General features: G+C 34.7%; 1 protein-coding gene and 3 long non-coding RNA genes across 5 annotated transcripts; 1 reads left to right on the top strand and 3 right to left on the bottom strand.

Annotated features, from left to right (window-relative positions):
• Positions 1-507: 507 nt before the first annotated feature.
• Positions 508-4,678, bottom strand: LOC147761111 (uncharacterized). Its single transcript, XR_015335045.1, has 5 exons — positions 4,555-4,678; positions 3,924-4,046; positions 3,482-3,655; positions 2,784-2,907; positions 508-2,245 (listed from the first exon to the last, which is right to left on the bottom strand). It is a non-coding gene; the product is annotated as an uncharacterized LOC147761111 (long non-coding RNA).
• Positions 4,679-5,362: 684 nt separating this feature from the next.
• Positions 5,363-18,480, bottom strand: LOC106179262 (uncharacterized). 2 transcript variants are annotated; one of them, XM_087015435.1, is made up of 5 exons: positions 18,410-18,472; positions 7,271-7,794; positions 6,594-6,668; positions 5,947-6,069; positions 5,363-5,654 (listed from the first exon to the last, which is right to left on the bottom strand). In XM_087015435.1, the coding sequence occupies exons 2-5, from the start codon at positions 7,785-7,787 to the stop codon at positions 5,434-5,436; spliced, it is 936 nt and encodes a 311-aa protein (XP_086871561.1). In that variant the 5' UTR covers positions 7,788-7,794; positions 18,410-18,472; the 3' UTR covers positions 5,363-5,433. The 2 variants fall into 2 exon arrangements, with proteins under 2 accessions (XP_086871561.1, XP_086871560.1); XM_087015434.1 differs by having other exon boundaries at positions 5,366-5,654; positions 18,360-18,480.
• On the top strand, positions 10,014-11,326 carry LOC147761110 (uncharacterized). Its single transcript, XR_015335054.1, has 2 exons — positions 10,014-10,329; positions 10,820-11,326. It is a non-coding gene; the product is annotated as an uncharacterized LOC147761110 (long non-coding RNA).
• Positions 11,032-14,712, bottom strand: LOC147761109 (uncharacterized). Its single transcript, XR_015335055.1, has 3 exons — positions 14,193-14,712; positions 13,165-13,293; positions 11,032-12,461 (listed from the first exon to the last, which is right to left on the bottom strand). It is a non-coding gene; the product is annotated as an uncharacterized LOC147761109 (long non-coding RNA).
• Positions 18,481-18,774: the final 294 nt, after the last annotated feature.

The following is an 18,774-nucleotide window of genomic DNA, read 5'->3' as shown; positions in this document are numbered from 1 at the left end:
TTTCAATACTGGTGAAAGTCATTTCCTATTTCCCAAGATGCATATAAAACCTATAATTTAGTGTGATCCATGAATAACCTCATTCCTGTGACTGGTAGATAAATGCAAGTTTTCATTCTTCGTCCTTTAAGAAACAAAGTCATTGAGAATTGTATATTCATGATTTTCAACTCACATTTCATGTACTTGTAATGAGGAACATGTATGAATACAGTTTTATTTCCTGTAATTTGTAAATTGATGATTTAATTTCAGGTAAACTGATATCACTACACCCCCCCCCCTCCAAATGGGACCCTCTTAGATGTACTCTGTACTAAACCACTTTTAAGTTTACATGTGCATACATATATTTTTAAAAAATGTCTGTAGCTGTATCAAAGCTAATTATAATGGTAAGAAATCACTGGATAAAACCCATTTCTGCATTTTGTAGGAACATTATGTACAAATAAAAATCAAAAAATAATTCCATATGCTCTAACTTGCTAGCTCTTATTTTCTCTCTCTCTCTCTCTCTCTCTCTCTCTTGTAAAATAAGGAATTAGTGACAATGTTTTTATCATTGCAAACAAATGCTGTATTCATTTAACGTAAGTAGATCTCAACCCCCCCTAACTTATGGCACAATTTACAAAAGATCCATCCCATCTGAGCTAACAAGAATTCTTATAAACTTATAAAGATATCACAAAATATCTGACAGGGGCAGATCCAGAGATATTTATTGACAGTCTTCCAAATTACCATTGTTGATCCATCCCCCATTTTTAAATCTTCTGACAGAAAAAATTTAATACCCCTCAGTGTAAACTGAAAAATTCTGACCGTTTCCTGGAAGACCCAGAAGATGGTCTTTGTCTGCCTCTGTCTTATCCTTTGAACAATCTCCTTCAAAATGAGTCATCAATATGAATATACACAGTTAATTATTTAAAAAAAACAACTAAATACTGTTATAATGACATGAACACTGAAACTTACAAAAATATCATATCTGCATTCAGAATATATCTTTATATGACATTTTAAATTTTTTTTGCATTTTATATATATATATATATATATATATATATATATATATATATATATATATATTTTTTTTTTTTTTTTTTGCAGAGAAGGAATGTATTTTTGTTTAAAAAATTGTAAATAATTGACACAGTACATCTATCCTCAATGTGCTACTGACTCACTAATGAAATTTTTTTTTCTAAACATTTTATTCTAAATATAAATTTATTGTGTAAATATCACACACACACAAGCATGTACACTGCTATTATTCTATTATGCAAGTGAGTCCCACATCTCAAACAAAACACTTAAAATGTGGGTCTTTATCACAAATTAATTTTATTATGGTTTTATTTTTTACAAATTAATCAACAGACAAAGTCAATACATGGCACAACTTTCTTTCACATTCTCTCATTCTCACACAATATTCTTGACAGGATGATCATACTAAACTAATAGTAAATAGCATAAAAATTACACGTTCTTTTTTTTTTTTTTTTTTTTTTTTTTGATTCACCAAGCAACAGTTGGATTTTTTTAAAGCTCTAAAAATAAAATAAGTTTTGCTTGGAGTAATAATAAACCATCTACCATCTACTGGGATACATGTAAGCTGTTACTACTCCTTGTGCTTTCCTTCCTATAGTACAGCCCCTTTTATCTTCCAATATACTTACAAGTATTTGACAAAGGCCAAATATACTGTTTATTACTCACATTTCATACTACATATAAACTATATGTATCCATGGTAAAACAACATGCTACTGGTATGTGTGTCTATTATTGTGCTGATTACAACTGAGAGGCTTCAATTCTTTTACATGTACATGTACACTACATGTTCATTCCATGTACCAGTATGTTTCTCACTATCTACTGAGCATCGTTTTTTCTGTTTTCATCACTTTTTAATAGCTTTTTTTTCTGTTTTTTTTTTCTTTTAAATCTTGTTTTAACAAGAAAAAATGTGTTTGATGTACTGGATCCACATTCTTAAGACTTCTTCGCTCCCATCACATTGCTCCTAGTGTCAAGTGCTGTCTTATATGTACCGTTTTCAGAGTTGTTCTTTCCAATTTTCAACAAGTCTGCTTTGACCACATGCATATCAATGGAGAAGAGAGAGGAAGGATAGGGACTGGATTGAATGAGTTTTCTGCTTCATGTACCACTGAGATCTGATTCATCTTTGCCATTTCCTTTATCTCTTTTGAACAAATCTCTAAAATGAAATCAATTTATCTTTAAAACAAGGGAAGCGTGTAGAAGTGCAGACCTCAGTTGAGGCAGCTCAATTATTGTTTTTATTATATATCAACTATATTCAATAGATAGATACTACCTAGTAAGTCTAATAATTTCTTACCTATCCCATTCCAACTGTTTCTAAAAATTTCAATCATAACTTTGATCTATAATGTTGCTAACAAATAAGCAGATAAATGGTAAAAGTAATAAAAGCAATAGTTGTATGATGTATTGTGTACTTTTTTGGCTAACACAAGCAAAAAAAGTGCTATCTTTCATACTACAAGCCTCCATATATGACATTTTAGAATTTCAGTGTCTATTTTACAACTGGGTCAGTCTTCCTGTCATAAACACATGAAAGTCATAAAACAGATGGAAACGAATCAAAAAACTTACTTATAGTTTTGATACTGTAAAAAATGTCTCCTCTGCCTTTTAATCAAAGAAAAAACTTAATGAAACAGCACAACTGCATGCTAACTTAAATAGCTTTCAAACAGTTTTCTTACTTGAATTTTTGTAGTAGCGATTTGTTTTCTTGCTGCTGTTTTCCATGAACAGGTGCTGACTTTGATCTACGGATCCCAGATGCTCCTCCTTCACTTTCCATCTTTTCATCACTTGACTTTGTTCCTGAAAGTCAACATTTTCCTATTATACAAAAATATTCATCATTTAAATAGTAATTTTGAGTATAGTTTTATATTATAGCCAGATCATAATTTTTGAAGAAGTTATCTTATCCTTTGAAAACTCTCCTTTAAAAAGAGTTACAGCATTATGACAATATACAATGATTTTTTAAACTTCTAATTGAATATTGAAATAATCAAATGAACACAAAAACTTATTTTTTTGCATTTTATGCAATTGGCAATAACTTAATAAACACATTTTATGCAATTAACAATAACCTAAACATATGATTTTATAAATGAATAAATAAAATTCAAATGCAACTTTTTAATGAGCTAGTCTTACCAGACTATTTAAATTGTTTGTACTGGCAGAATTTCATCATTATCAAGCCACCTTCAGGAAGTTTTTTTTTTTTTTCCAGAAACCGAGAGGGTGTCAGGACCCACTTTACCCCCACCTGCTAAATCCACCACTATTTTTAAATAACTCTTGCATAATAACCAGGTTATTAAGATGCCAATGTCTCAAACTGTTGCAGTACCGAATCCTGATTTAAAAAAAAACTTACTCCTTGCACCCTTGGGACTGGAATCCATGTTTACACATGGTGGTAATCCTGCATTGTGAACTCGAGAAGCTGTGCTATCATCTTCAGTTGACTCAGACCTCTGATGGGCATCAGTCTTACTATCAGTAGTTGGTGTTAAAGACCCGGCCGTCTCTTCGTCACATAGTCTGGGGTCTGTGGAATTTAAAAATATCCACACTTTACACTGCATACATGGTTACTTTCAGCATATTAAGGGAAACAGATGTAACAGATTTTCAGAGAAGTATCCCTTTCCAGACTAAATGCTACAGCTTATTATAATAATAATAATAATAATAATAATAATAATAATAATAATTATTATTATTATTATTATTATTATTATTATTATTATTATAACATGAAAAAATGTATTCTCTAATCATTCATTACAGCACACAATACATATTGTTATACAAACCTGATGTCAGCGATTCAAACTGTATTGACTCCTGGGGATTTTCAGCGGTTTCAGTGGCAGTCTCACTTACAGCTGCAGCAGCAGGTTCTTGGCTTCTCACTCCCTGGTTGGAATCATTTTGAGCTAGAAAATATATTTGCCATCAGATGAAGCTCTGTCTATGGGACCATTTCCATAACCCTATCCTACAAGCAGGATTGATCTATCTCTGAGGGGTTTCTCACTTAATTACATTCAGTTTTAGCGTGCACCCCCCTATCAGCTTCATTGGGTGTGCCAGACATTTAAGCTGCTTAAAATGAATGCAATGTGGCAAGAATCTCTACAGATCCTGCTAGTACAATTATCAATAGGTTAATGGGAACCCAGTCATTCCTTTTGAGCCCTTAGATATTTCAGTAAATCATAACTTTATTAGACAACTTTATTAAAAATTCATATATACGAGGAATGTATTTGCATATATACATGTACAAGTAGATAAAGACAGCATTTGTTGTGAAATATTCCATCTCTGCAGTACAATTTTGAATGTTTCACAACTGATTAAAAAGAGAGCACATTGTCCATCATTAGAAGCTTGAAGTCCTGTATACTTATAGTCCTAAAAATGACACATTTTTTCTGTTACCTGATTTCCCAGCATCTGGTACACTGGACCCTCCAGAAGATACTGCAGACCCAGTCAACACCAATGGCTGTAGATCTGATAATAAAATAATTCATCAAACTGAATATTTTATTTTTCATCCATTTAAGATTTAAAAATAATGCAGTATTCTACACGATAAGCACATCACACTAGTCAGCTGTCTCTAAATTTATCTGAGACACTTCTCAAACAAATATAATTATTATAATTACAGTAAGTCTAATTTAGGATAGAAGATAAATATTTTAGGTCCTAGGTTTAACATATCCAGGATTTTACCCACAGAAGGACACCGAAATTTGGGGGAGGGGGTGGCAGTGTTAATGATATGAACTCTTCTTTTCCAATAATTTCTACATTCAATTGCACACATTAAAACCTTAAAGGAGATTTTGTTTTGAACACCAGCTTTTATGGCAATGACTAGATCTTAATTTGCAATTAGAAAAAAATTTAAGACATAATTTCTTAAATTATAGTAACAATATTCTTATAGAGTGGTGGCACAAAATAGAAAGCAGGGTACCCTACAGTTGTATTCTATACAGTACAGTCAAAACACCATAAATGCTGTACAGAAATTTAATTGATATGATTCCAAAATCATCTTACTAGAAGACTGATATCTTCATTGAGAAGATAAGAGTCAACACCATATATACATGTTCCTCTAGTTAAATGATGTGATATAAATTCCCACAGCAAATACTCTTACAGTACACAGAAACGGAAAATGGGGGGGGGGGGGGGGGGGGGGTAGACAAAACCCCCCTGACACCCCCACCTCCACCCCCAAATCCACTACAGTGCTTTTAGGTAACTCTAACACAATAACCAGGCCATTAAGATGCCAGTGACTCAAACTGTTGCAGTACAGAACACTGCACCAATCATGATGAAAAAAACCTTACTCCTTGCACCACTGGAACTGGAATCCATGTTTACACATGGCGGAGATCCTGGATGGTGATCTCGAGAAGCTGTGCTATCATCTTCAGTTGAATCAGACCTCTGTTGGGCATCTGTCTTACTATCAGCAGTTGAAGACCCTGCTGTCTCTTCGGAACTTACTCTGGCGTCTGTGGAATTAAAAAATATTCACACTTTACACTGCATACATGGTTACTTTCAGCATATAAAGGGACACACGTGTAACAGAATTTCAGAGAAGTATCCCTTTCCAGACTATATGCTACAGCTTATATTAATAATAATAATAATAATAACAATAATAATAATAATAATAATAATAATAATAATAATAATTATTATTATTATTATTATTATTATTATTATTATTATTATTATAACATGACAAAATGTATTCTCTAATCGTTCATTACAACACACAATACATATTGTTATACAAACCTGATGTCAGCGATTCAAACTGCATTGAATCCTGGGGATTTTCAGCGGTTTCAGTGGCAGTCGCACTTACAGCAGCAGCAGCAGGTTCTTGGCTTCTCACTCCCTGGTTGGAATCATTTTGAGCTAGAAAATATATTTGCCATCAGATGAAGCTCTGTCTATGGGACCATTTCCATAACCCTATTCTACAAGCAGGATCAATCTATCTCCGAGGGGTTTCTCACTAAATTGCATTCAGTTTTAGGATGCACAAATGTTAATTGCCCCCTAACAGCTTCATTGGGTGTGACAGACATTTAAGCTGCTTCAAATGAATGCATTTTGGTAAGAATCTCCTCAGATCCTGCTAGTACAATAGGTTAAGGGGAACCAACACGTGGGAACCAAGTCATTCCTTTTGAGCCCTCAGATATTTCAGTAAATCATAATTTTATTAGACAGTTTTATTAAAAATTTATATATATATATATGATTGTTTTTGCATATATACAAATAAATAAAAATGGTATTTGCTGCGAACTATTTCAGCTCAGCAGTACAACCTTGAATGTTTCACAATTGATTAAAAAGGTAGCACAATGGACATCATTTGAAGCTTGAAGTCCTGTATACTTATAGTCCTTAAAATAACCTATTTTTTCTGTTACCTGATTCCCCAGCCTCTGGCCCACTGGACCCTTGAGAAGATACTGCAGACCCAGTCAACACTGATGCCTCCAGACCTGGCAATTTATGAAATTATTATAATACTAAAGTATTCAACATATATATGAAAGTCATACTACCCAACTGTCTCTTTATCTTTTCTGAGACATTTCTCAAAGTATAACACAAGCATACACACACACACACACACACACACACACACACAAATAGGTGTAAAAATCATGTGGAAGCCTAACAATAAAAGACAGCATGCATGTAGGATGATGGTATGAACTCTTCTTTTCCAATAATTTATACATTCATTTGCACACATTAAAACCTTAAAAGAGATTTTGTTTTGAACTTTTTATAGCAATGACTAGATCTTTACAATAGGAAAAAATTTTAAGACATAATTTCTTAAATTATAGTAAGAATATTCTTATCGAGTTGTGGCACAAAATAGAAAGCAGGGTACCCTACAGTTGTATTCTATACAGTCAAAACACTATAAATGCTGTACAGAAATTTAGTTGATATAAATGATTGCAAAATCATTTAACTAGAAGACTGCTATGTTCATTGAGAAGATAGAGTCAATACCATATATACATGTACCTCTAGTTAAATGATGTGACATAAAAATTTCCATGGCAAATACTCTTACAGTACTCTGTACCTTTTGTAATGAGATTCCAGATTTTCTCCCAATTTTCTTCATCATCCCAATCTTCTTTCTTTCTAAACTGTATGGATCTGTACGCACCAAGGGAAATTTCCTTCTTACGTGTTTGCAGGTAAATAGGCACTACGATAATTCCATCAGCATTTTCAGAAATTTTGTAGTCTATTATGTTATAATGGATTTGCTGCAACATCAAATCTGGATCATTCTGGCTATCTAGACTTTTTTTACCACCCATTTTTCTTAAATAACCCTCAGTCATAACAAGTATGACATGATCAGAATTTTCCACAGCAGAATAAATTTCTCTCTTTTCCATTTCCCCTGCATTTAACATCAAGTGTGGAAGAAAGCAAATAATGCCTTGTTTTCTGGCTTTTTCTTGAAGTAATTTCACAAACTCATAGGATAATTTGGTGGAGTCAGTCTTGTCGTCCCAAGATAAACATCCATCATATACCACTGTAAAGTTATAGCTGTCTGGTACAGATCTAGACCTGCTGGTAGCCATGGCTTACCTGAAGATGAAAAGTTTGAAATATGTATGATAAAGGTATGATAAAGAAATAAATATTCATTCCAAATGACCGACAGAAAATTGTTGCAACTTACTTGGTACTTTGTAGGGGAGATTGAAGATAATAGTTGGACCTCGACTGGCCCCTTCTAAATTTATAAAAAAAAGTTTCTACAAGGTAAAATATTTGATGTCATATGCTCTTGTAACTTTACCGAATTCCATAATCAATTCCAAGAAAGAATCAATGGTAAAAAACAAGTGTCATTTGAGCAGTGAATCTATTTCCATAGCCTTTTAGCAATAGTATAACAGGGGTGGATCCAGAGATATTTTCTGACAGTCTTCCAAATTATCTTTTATATCAGCCTCCATTTTTGACCGTCTTCCAACAGAAAAAATAGGTACCTGTCAATGTAAACTTAATATCTGACCGTCTTCCAGAAGACCCAGAAGACGGCCTCAAACCTCCCCTGTATAAAGGGTGTGTATGGGGCATCAAACTAAAGCTACTAGTAAGTATTTAGAGTTTAGAAGGAATGTCTTAAATGTAACAAGGAGTTCCAACTTGCTGCAACAACGGGGCCGTAGCGATAGTCCGAAGGTTCAATAGTCCGAAGGTTCATTGGTCCGAAGGTTCAATGGTCCGAATGTGCATTGAAGGTTCATTGGTCCGAAGGTTCGATAGTCCGAAGGTTCATTAGTCCGAAGGTTCATTAGTCCGAAGGTTCGATAGTCCGAAGGTTCGATAGTCCGAATGTAGGCCCGCTGTATAAGTGTATAGTGAATTACATGTACAGGGGCGGATCCAAGGATGCAAAGCCCCCACCCCCCTTGGCGTAGGATCTGGGGCCCGCTAAAGGGCCCCGAAAATTGTTAGTGTCTCAAAATGACCACCTATTTATCTAGAGACACATCTGTGAATATCTGTAAAAAATCTATCAGTCTCCCTGGTAGAGGGTTTAAAAGTTAGGTCTGCACGGGCAAAAATAACGTCAATACTAGCATATAACATTAGTTACAAAAAAAAAAAAAAAAAAAAAAACGATCTTGATGTTTTTCATGGGATTGGAAGTTGACGATATTTAACTGCAAAGGTTTATTTTGTAAAATCAAATGGAAATTTTCTCACGAGTCACGAGTGTATCTACTTTTGCATAGTACGTTTTTCTTCGTTTAAATGAATTTGTTACAAAGACAGCATTTTTGATGTTGTTCATCAGATTAGAAGTTTAACTGTTTTAGAATATTTCAACATGTTCAAACTGCCTTCTCACTTGTATTTTACGTTCAATAAATAAATAAATAAATAAATAAATAAATAAATAGGACCACCGGGTTGATATGGCGTTGCCACATTTCTATTTCAGATTATAAACGTTTCAGCACCTTCAGTATTGCTGGGGAAGAGGGGGTGGAATTAAATATGTATTACTATTTGTGGATATTTGAGCATATTACTGTATTCTGATACAATTTTTATGTTTAAAGCCCTAGTAAGGGAAAAGTTTGTTTTCGTAAATGCTCGTAATTTTTGTTTATATGCCAAGTTTACACTCCAGTTAATTCATCCTCATCCCTATGAGTAATACAATACTGCTGGCGGAACGGCTGTTTTTTATTTTTTTCTTTTTTTTTTTTGGGGGGGGGGGGGGGGGGAGGGGAGGGGAGTGGGCTGTGCGAACAACAACATAGTTTGTTTGGAAATGCAATTATTCTATAACTTTTACATAATTTAAAGGGACAAAAAATAGGATTAAAAACGCCTTTTTAGTGCATGGATTGCTTCTTTTTTAACTTATCTGACAACAATTGCTATGGGTAAAGCATAAAATGACAGGTAAATGGCCTTAATCAATATCGAAAAAAAGAATCATATTCACCGTCCACTTTCGAACCCCGGGCGTCAGCCATCTTGACACAGTTTGAAATAACGCGGCTTCTCGACTCAGATACGAGATGTAAACAATGCAGACAGCATGTCGTTTCGAAGGTGAGCGTGGACGTGAAGGAGAAGAGGAATTGCTCATCGAATCTTTGCAGGTAAGCGAGTTATATTTACCAAAAGTACTTTAAAATGGGAAGATGGCAGTGGAAATCAAAATGTCTGGCAGAGGAAGTTAAAAAGCGTAGATAACTGCTAATAATTAACGTTTCCTCGGGTAACGCACTCGCAGCCAAATCACTCGCACTGGGTACGTACTACTAGTTATAAGAAGCGAGATAGTGCACTTTACCCCTGAGGTGTATAGTTCTGTAAAGCAGGAGGAATACCCTTTTCTGCTCAATGTGGTCATCTACCAGTACTTACAGACTAACCTCACACCATATTCTCGCAGGGGAATCCCATGAGATATACAATGTAACTCGAGTACTAGTGGGGTTAGAGGGTGTTCTTTGTACGGCACGTAACTACGTTAGCTTATTTGTAAATTTAATAATATTGTCAATGAATATGATTATAAGGAATGATTTTTTAGCCTTTCAGAGGAGGAATTGGGTGATACACCCCTTCAAGCACGAGTGAAGAGATCAGGTATGTTAATAATTTTAGCAGTATAACATGGGCGGATCCAGGATTATTTGAAAGGGGGGGGGGGGGGGTCCGCGGATGCAAAGCCGACCCCCCCTAGTTGGCGTGGGGTCCTGGGCCTGCTTAAAACTTTGGTATTTTAGAGGGTGAACAGTGCCATTTGGTACGGTTTAGCACTTTACTGTAGTAAATTAGCTAGTCAAAATTCTAATTCCAAGTGGGGAATATTAGTGTGATTTTTTTACATCAGTTCTTTGAAACCATGTGTGATTATGTTATTTCTTCTTGTGGCCTTTATGATTTAATGCAGCTGCAGATATTTAAATTTAATTTTTTTTTTGCCATAATCAGACTTGCTTCTTTATAATAAGCTGGTTATCATGTAGTGATCATGCCCTCTAATTTGTTGATTTTTGTTAAAGAATAGTGCTGTTATGATAATATCAATACATTTTTTTCTTTATAACCATTTTATGTAATTTTACTATTACAGTGCCTCAAGTTATGTCTGGAAAACTCATACCAGGAAGCACTCCAATCTTACAATACTGCATCACTTCAATGTCGGTGTGACAAGTTGTGTAAAAGACTGCTACAAAAAATTTGCAGCGATGACCACATGATCCACCACCTTTTACCAAAACCGAGTGAACAGTTTTATATTATAATGCCCATGTACATGTATTTAAAGTGACAAGACTGAGATCAGCGAGAGCCTCAAGGCCTTTATTTTCTGTGCATTGTCAACTCTTCAATAATTTTATAATTTTGTCAAATACATCCAAAGATTCAATTCTAATGCAATACTTGAAAACTTTTTTAGAATATATTTTAATGTCGAACATGTTTTTCTAAGAACTAGCCCTTTAGTAAATTAACATGTACTATCCAACTGTTATTATTAATTAACATATTGTTATGTACAAAGCATAAGCTGCAGTATCAATGAAGCATTAACTGGGTAGAGATTATGAATGAAATAAAAGTTTAAATATTGAAACATCTTTTATTTATATTTGGCAAAAATACAAGAATAAACAAAGTTTGCTACATAAGTTTGGAATTTGGCCAAATCATCTTTATTATTACCTGTCACATGTAATGAATAAGACATACACAGATTCTGTAAGCTAGAATGCATAATTATTTTCATACTCATTAATGCCATCTTCATAAATAAGCCTTCTATTCAAGCATTCACAAACTTTCACATTGTGCAGTACACATTATAGTATGATAACATTTTTGAGAGAGACTTATTAATAGCCAGGCTATCATGTTAAGAGTCTGATGTACATGCAGACCCATGAGGATTGCAGATCAACAAATTATCCCCCTCTCTGTCAGTGTATTGACTCATGTGAGCTGTCTCCATGCAAAGGGATGTGTCATAAGAAAGGACCAACCCAACTTACACAAACATAAATTGTTTCATCAGTAAGATATTCACACATACTTTTCCAAGATGTGCAGGGAATAAATAGAAAGGTATAAATATTTCTTTAAAAAATACAGGCATAGCTTCCCTGCATGAATTCTAAATAATGGCTGAGTGGAGAATTGAATACAGGCACAAGTGTTCACTCAAACCATTTTTGTAGGTCTTAAAAGAAATGACATGCAGTCATTTGCCAAATACAGAATTTTATGCTGTAACAAAGTCACAAAACTGCAACTGGTGATCTTACAAAATCTAACAACACACTGGTTTAAAATCAAGTTGAAATCACAATATGCCACCAGTACCATATTCCATAATACATTTGATGTCATTAAGTTTTAAGAAGTAAATGCTGGACCAAAATGGTTTATTCTCAATATCATGCATATGACTTAGGTTTGGGAGGAAAGACCACCTTGATTTCCAATCTGTCTGCATTATAGCATACATGTTAGTGCTAGATGGTTTGAAGTCAGCAGATTATGCTTTGTCACTTTGGCTAGATGAGTTCACTGAATATATCCTGTAAGCAGCACTCGAAAGTCAGGAAAAGTCTCTCACTATCCAACTCGTCCCCGCTTTGGACCCTCAAGAAAAGTTCATCTTTTTTTGGTGGAGAGCCATGGAGTTCCTCTTCCATGTAAAAAACTCTTCTTCAGGACATCATACTGGCAGTTGCTCATAACCTTTAGGTCTAAAAAAGCAAATCAAAATAATAATAATAATAATTTATTAAGATTGCAACCCAGTGGGTTGAAGTTGTACATAGTGTTAAGAAAATTATAATGAAAATAAAGTGAATATTTGCTTGAATAAAACTGAGTTAAAAGACTGCTAATTGAACTTTAAAATTATTGTACTTAGGATAAAAGACAACATAATACTATTGGAAATTTAAAAGTGCATACGGAATAAAGAGCATCAGAATCTGTCGGTCTTAAATTGTGGCACTTTGTTACTATTGTTTGATCTTAAAAGACGATTGGATTGATCAATAAAGATGTGATTCAGTTTGTCAGAGGATTCAGTTATTTTGTAAAAGAAAGTTTTGCACAGATCTCTTCGTTTATCTAAAGTACACATATGCCAGGTTCAGGATTTCATCATAGTATAGGTCAGGGAAAATAATCTTCAAAGCACGAGTTTGGTCAGTCTCTTAGAGTTTGCATTGCTCTATAGTTAGTCCTGGATGCCACACAGGGCAGGCATATTCTAAAATTGAGTGCACAATACTTTGGTAAAGCTTAGCTCGTTTCAGTTGACGGAGGAAATAGAGTCTTGCATTATGTTTACATTATGTGTCGCCAATTTGGAAAAAAAATTGATAAAAGAGAAATCATGCACCTATATGCCTAATATATGAGGAGTGAATATCAGCTTATTAAAATTCTGCTTACTCTAAAGACATGTTTTAGTCCCATGTTGGATCATCAGGATCCTTTAATTCCCTCTTCTTCAGCATCTTCACCTCTTCCATCTGCACTTCTTCCAGTTCAGGCATACCATAGGTAAAAGTTACCTTGATACTGCAACCAAAAAAAAAAAAAAAAAGCAACAGTACATAAAATAAGATAATCGAGTTTGAGAAAAATTATGTAAAAACATAACTGAAATAAGTATAAAACTCAACTGAAATAAGTATAAATGCCATTTTTCTCAATATGATCACCTTAAATTATCTAGACTGTCATCTTCAACTGCACTAGTATTAACTACAACTTAATTTTGAAGTTTCTTGATCACTTCATATTGGTTTAATCTCCGAAATACTGGTTGGAAGTTAAAATTGTATGATCTAAATTATAACTCTGGACTATTTAATACATTAGAGAGATGTACCAAACATAAACATGCAATATCCCCTTTCTGATTTATTTATTTTTAATGTAAAAAGGAGACAAATTGTCTTTAAAATATTAAATCAAAATACTACTATTTATTTTCACTTATAGTTGACATGCCATTTAACATTGGGTTAAACTTAGATACAATAACAGCTTCTGCGCATTCATTTTGGGATTTAGATGCCTAAAGAAATAGCATCTTTGTCATATGTCTTAATTACTGTGGTATGCCTAGATGTTAGAGGCACAAGAAATGTGCCCTCGGTAAGTCAAAAATTCGCCCTGGTCATTGTAATGTATATGTAATGAGACTAGTATCTCCCACCATGTCCGTTTTTATTTAAACTTTCTTTGCTCTATAAACTAACCCAAACCCTGTCAGAGTCGACATATGAGCAACACTTGCAATTTCTGTCATCGATACCACTCATATTAGTTACAATTTCATGGCATATTTTGACAGACGAGCCTGACAATCGTTAAGATATACAACGAACACACGTAAATAAACATAAATCTCTGTGCTTAATAAATATTTTCACTGGTGTCTTATCTCAAAGATTATTGTATATGGTACTCACAAATCCAGTAAATACTTCGCGGCCAGGCCATTCTTCGTATCCATGGCCACCCAAGCAGGTTTTCATCTGCCTTCTTCCTCGCCGGTGTTTATTGTTTGCCTGTCGTACATTTGCTGATACACTGTTTTACGCATGTTTTTTGTAAAGGCTGTTTCTTTTTTCTTTTTGTTATCTGTCTTCGCTTCTTCGAAGGACTCCCAGCATAACTGAGCCTCCTGTTTCACGTTGTCCTTTCCCGGCAGCTTGAACTGGTTTTAACTAGGTCGCAATACGAGAATCTCGCGAGATCCGGAAGTCTAGAGAGCTCAATTATGAAAATGGAGGTGGTTGTTGGTAAACCTCCGCTTAAGCGGAGGTTTTCTTTTTATTGTATTTTCCAAAAATGTTACAGAGCGATGGCGAGTGCCGGGAATGATAGATTAAAGGTTGGTAAATCGCGGAAAAGTAGTGTTAACCTCGGGATAAATCAGGATAAATCAATTTTGGCGCGAAAATCCTCTTTTGTGTCCTTTTAAGTAATGTGTTCTTATACAATTCAAAAATAATAGCACAGGCCATTCGATTAAATGTCATTATAAGCGTCCTCTCATTTTATGCGTTCCAATCTTTATTCAATATTTCATGTGAAACATGTATGGTGTTCATGAGTTGGAGAGGGTAGCCATTGCATATCCCCAAACTTCCCCACATTGTAAAGAGTAGTTCACGGAAACAATACGACCTATATGGATAATTTTCACGTGCGTTTCGGTCGCACTCAAAACGAAATGATAAAGATTTTTAGAAGCTGCAGCTGAGTTCACACGAACGTTAATCACCCCCTAGCTGCTCCAGGATTGCTAATCTGATTGCATACAGTGAGAATCCTGGTGGAGTTGGATCAATCTACGTAGACTGATAGTTTCGTTGGGAACGCACCCTTAGATTCCGTTTGTAATTATAATTCTTAAAATCGAAGAACATCTTAAAATGTTTCGGACTATCGAACCTTCGGACTAATGAACCTTCGGACTATCGAACCTTCGGACTAATGAACCTTCGGACCAATGGACCTTTAATTTTCGGACTAATGAACCTTCGGACCAATGAACCTTTTTGTTGAAAATCTGATGAAAAATTTACGAATTTTCGGACCAATGAACCTTCGGACCAATGAACCTTCGGACTATCGAGACGCCCCCGCAACAACAACAGCTAGTACTACTGCATGCCTGCAGCTGGGCACTGTTTTGACAATCTAGGAAAGGTTGAAAGTAAAAAAAATTAAAGGCAAATTTTTAAATTGAATTCTTCTAAAGTCAGTAAAGGGCAGAAAAATGTATTATATAATATATACCATGACACCAATTTCTACTGCCTGTTTTATAAGATACGACATTATATCATTTTGTACAGTATTTCCCACATTTCACACACTTGTGGCCCTATAATTTTCTTTCTGTTTTTCTCATGGTCATTACCCTGCTTGGGAAAATTCTAGAATCAAATTTCTAAACTGTTTGTTCATGCCTTGCTCCTTTACTTTTTCTGGGACAAATTTCAAGTTCCCACAGAATTATAAGGAGTGAAACAAGGCAGCAAAGCTGTCAAATGTACAGACAAAAAGCAGAAAATAACAATGCACAAAATAAGCTATTGTCAATTCTGATGCAAAAGTACATTATGCTTAACTGCAAATTCAAAATCAAATTTTAATTATGCTCAGCAGGTAATACCAATGTAAGTAAAATGTGTAACAAGCATAAGGCTTCAGGCCCATGGGAGTTCAAGTTCACACTTTGAAAATACCAGAATGAGAAAAATGAAAATTTCACACAAAATTGCATAAATTCAATAATAAATGATAACCCAGCTGAGCTGGCTTTCTAATTTGAACTGCATTCCAATCCTAAAAATCAAACTTGTCAGTTAAAAATAATAATAAGTAACACAGTTTTCTTTTCATAATGTTTGTAGTAGCAGTGCAAAAAGATTTTTGTCAATTTTGATGTAACATGACATAATAAATAACAGAATAATTATCACCAATTTTGATTATTGACTATAAATAGCATGGACATGTAGCAAATTTGCATCCATTTGGCTTCATGTCCATGGGAGCTCTGAGTCCCACAATGAATATGCCAACACAATAAAAATGAATATTTCACTAAAATGTATAACTTCCAGAAAAAGAAGCCAATTAGACTGCTTTTCCAACTCAGGCTGCATTTTAGTCCTGTGTTTCTTTTTTGAAAGTTTGACAATCATAAGTAACATGGTTTTCCCATAATGGTCACCATAGCAGCAGCACCCAAAATTGTGTTTTCTTCTAGTCTATTTTGATGCAACATTACATAATGCTTAACAGCATAATGACCATCAACTTTTAATAATAAAATATATGTGTAATGGATTTTCAGAAAATGTGACTAGCATGGGTCTTCAAGCCAGTGGAGGTTCTAAGTCACCCCCTGAAAATGCCAATATGTGAAAAATAAAATTTTCACAAAAAACTGTTCAACTGCCAGAAAAAATTTACCAAACAGACTGCATTGCCTACTGAAGCTGTATTTTAGTCCCATGTTTCTTTCCTGTAAGTTTGAGAACAGTAAGTGACACAGTTTTCCTTAAATGGTCATCATGGGAGCAGTGCCCAAAATAGGGGATTCTTTAAATTTTACATAACGCAACATTACATAACGTTTAACAGCATAATGACCATCAATTTTTAATAATAAAATATTAGTATCATGGATATTCAGAAAATGGGACTAGCAAAGGTCTTCAGGCCCATGGAACTTCAAAGTCACACCTTGAAAATGCCAAAATGTAAACAAGACAGCACTGTTCTTAAATGGTTTTTTTCCCATCTTAAACAATTTTTTAACATAAAACAAAATTAACAGTTTACTGCCATTTTTATATGATCAACTAAGAAAATTGATGAGATGGGAAAAATATCAATAGAACAGTGCTAAATGTCCAACTTCCTCCTTTCTGAGATTCTGAACATAGTGAATGATTGAATCTGACAAACTGCAATGATATGAGTTTATTTCCAATTTTGAAACTTAACTGCACAATACACGATAACAAGTTTACCATCACTTTTACTTAATCAACTAACAATGTTGTAAAGATGCAGGAAATGTCAAACAAACACTTAAACGTATCTTATTAGTTAAATAATGAGACTGTTAACATGCCTAAGAATTGAATCTGAGGAAATGTGAAAAAACAGCATAACTTCTAAAATAATGGCCCGATTATGCTGATTTTCGAACTCAACCTGCATTTTAGTAAGATTGACCACTCCTGTGAGTTTAATGTCAATTGGCTTATCTGTTTTTCTTCTATTGTGTTTACAGTGTTGCATATATGCTGAAAAGTGAAAAAACAGCATAACTCCTTAAATAGTAGACCGATCATGCTGATTTTCGAACTTGACCTGCGTTTTAGTAAGATTGATTACTCCTCTGAGTTTCATGACAACAGGCCTACTGGTTTTCCTTGAAATGTGTTTACAGTGTTGCATATATGCTGAAAAGTGAAAAAACAGCATAACTTCTACAATAATGGCCCGATCATGCTAATTTTCAAACTTGACCTGCGTTTTATGAATATTCATCAGCTCTGTAAATATAAAGCCAAGAAGTAAAACTGTCTTCCACTTATTGTGTTTACGCTGAAAGTGCCGACGACGGCGACGACAGCAACGACAGACGCAGGTGATGGCATAAAAAGTGATGCAGCTTCTGACTCATTTTTGAAAATTGACAGACATGGTGTCAATAAGGGACCATTCCCACAGATATTTGGATCGATCTATCTCCCTGGGGAGTCTCACTGTCTATTATCAACCTAACCGGGTCAATTGTCTGTCACGCCTAGTAAAGCTGTTAGGGGGTAATTATATCTTTACCCTAGCTGATTCGGTAGGCGTGACAGACATTTAAGCTGGATGAGTTGATGCCAATTTAGTGAGACTCCCTATAGGGAGTTAGACGATCCACATGGATCGATCTAGGGATGGGAACCCAGTCTAAGAAATTAATAACTTTTAACCTGAATGAGATATAAAAATTTTAAAGACCTATTCATACTACAAAATGAAAGTAAATGTAGCATTCGATTCAACTACTAGTACTTTAAAGTAGGCCTCCTTGAATAACCTGGTTTACTTACTGTTCACAGTTTAACTACTGTTCCGATCATCAAGACCTGGAATCACTTACAAACATTCCCTCTGCTCACTTAAATTGCGACCGCAATAAAAAAAATCCCCCTCGCTTGATATATATGGCTGCCGGACGGGTGACAGGCAACATGGCGACACCCACGTGTCCCCTCAGGGGCTACATGTAGATGTCATCTCAGGTCACAAAGTTTTGAGTCTAACTGTCCACTGTGAAGAAGAACTTTCACCGGTGCATTTTTCATATCACTTTCTAGTAAGTTGAAGCAAAATTGGCATGACGTTTAACTTGATAGCATTTAGCTAGAATCCCCTCTGAGCAGAAAATTATATCCCTGCTTTGAGAGATAGATTGATCCACAGCTAGTACGCGATAGGGTCTGGGAATGGTCCCTAAGACCCCGT

The sequence above is a fragment of the Lingula anatina genome, chromosome 6, assembly GCF_051362555.1.
Source record: "Lingula anatina isolate TDL-2025a chromosome 6, LinAna3.0, whole genome shotgun sequence".
Taxonomy (NCBI): domain Eukaryota; kingdom Metazoa; phylum Brachiopoda; class Lingulata; order Lingulida; family Lingulidae; genus Lingula; species Lingula anatina.
Note: the sequence above shows the minus strand (reverse complement) of the source record. Positions and strands in the feature narration are given on the sequence as shown.

Bases quoted from the DNA above. Each gene is read 5' to 3' on its own strand.
- LOC106179262 (XM_087015434.1), bottom strand. From the start codon at position 7,787: ATGGCTACCAGCAGGTCTAGATCTGTACCAGACAGCTATAACTTTACA. The intron at 6,070-6,593 runs GTAACAGAAAAA...TATATTTTCTAG, and splicing joins GCCAGAGGCTGGGGAATCAG to CTCAAAATGATTCCAACCAG. The intron at 5,655-5,946 runs GTTTGTATAACA...TTAATTCCACAG, and splicing joins GTTTGAATCGCTGACATCAG to ACGCCAGAGTAAGTTCCGAA.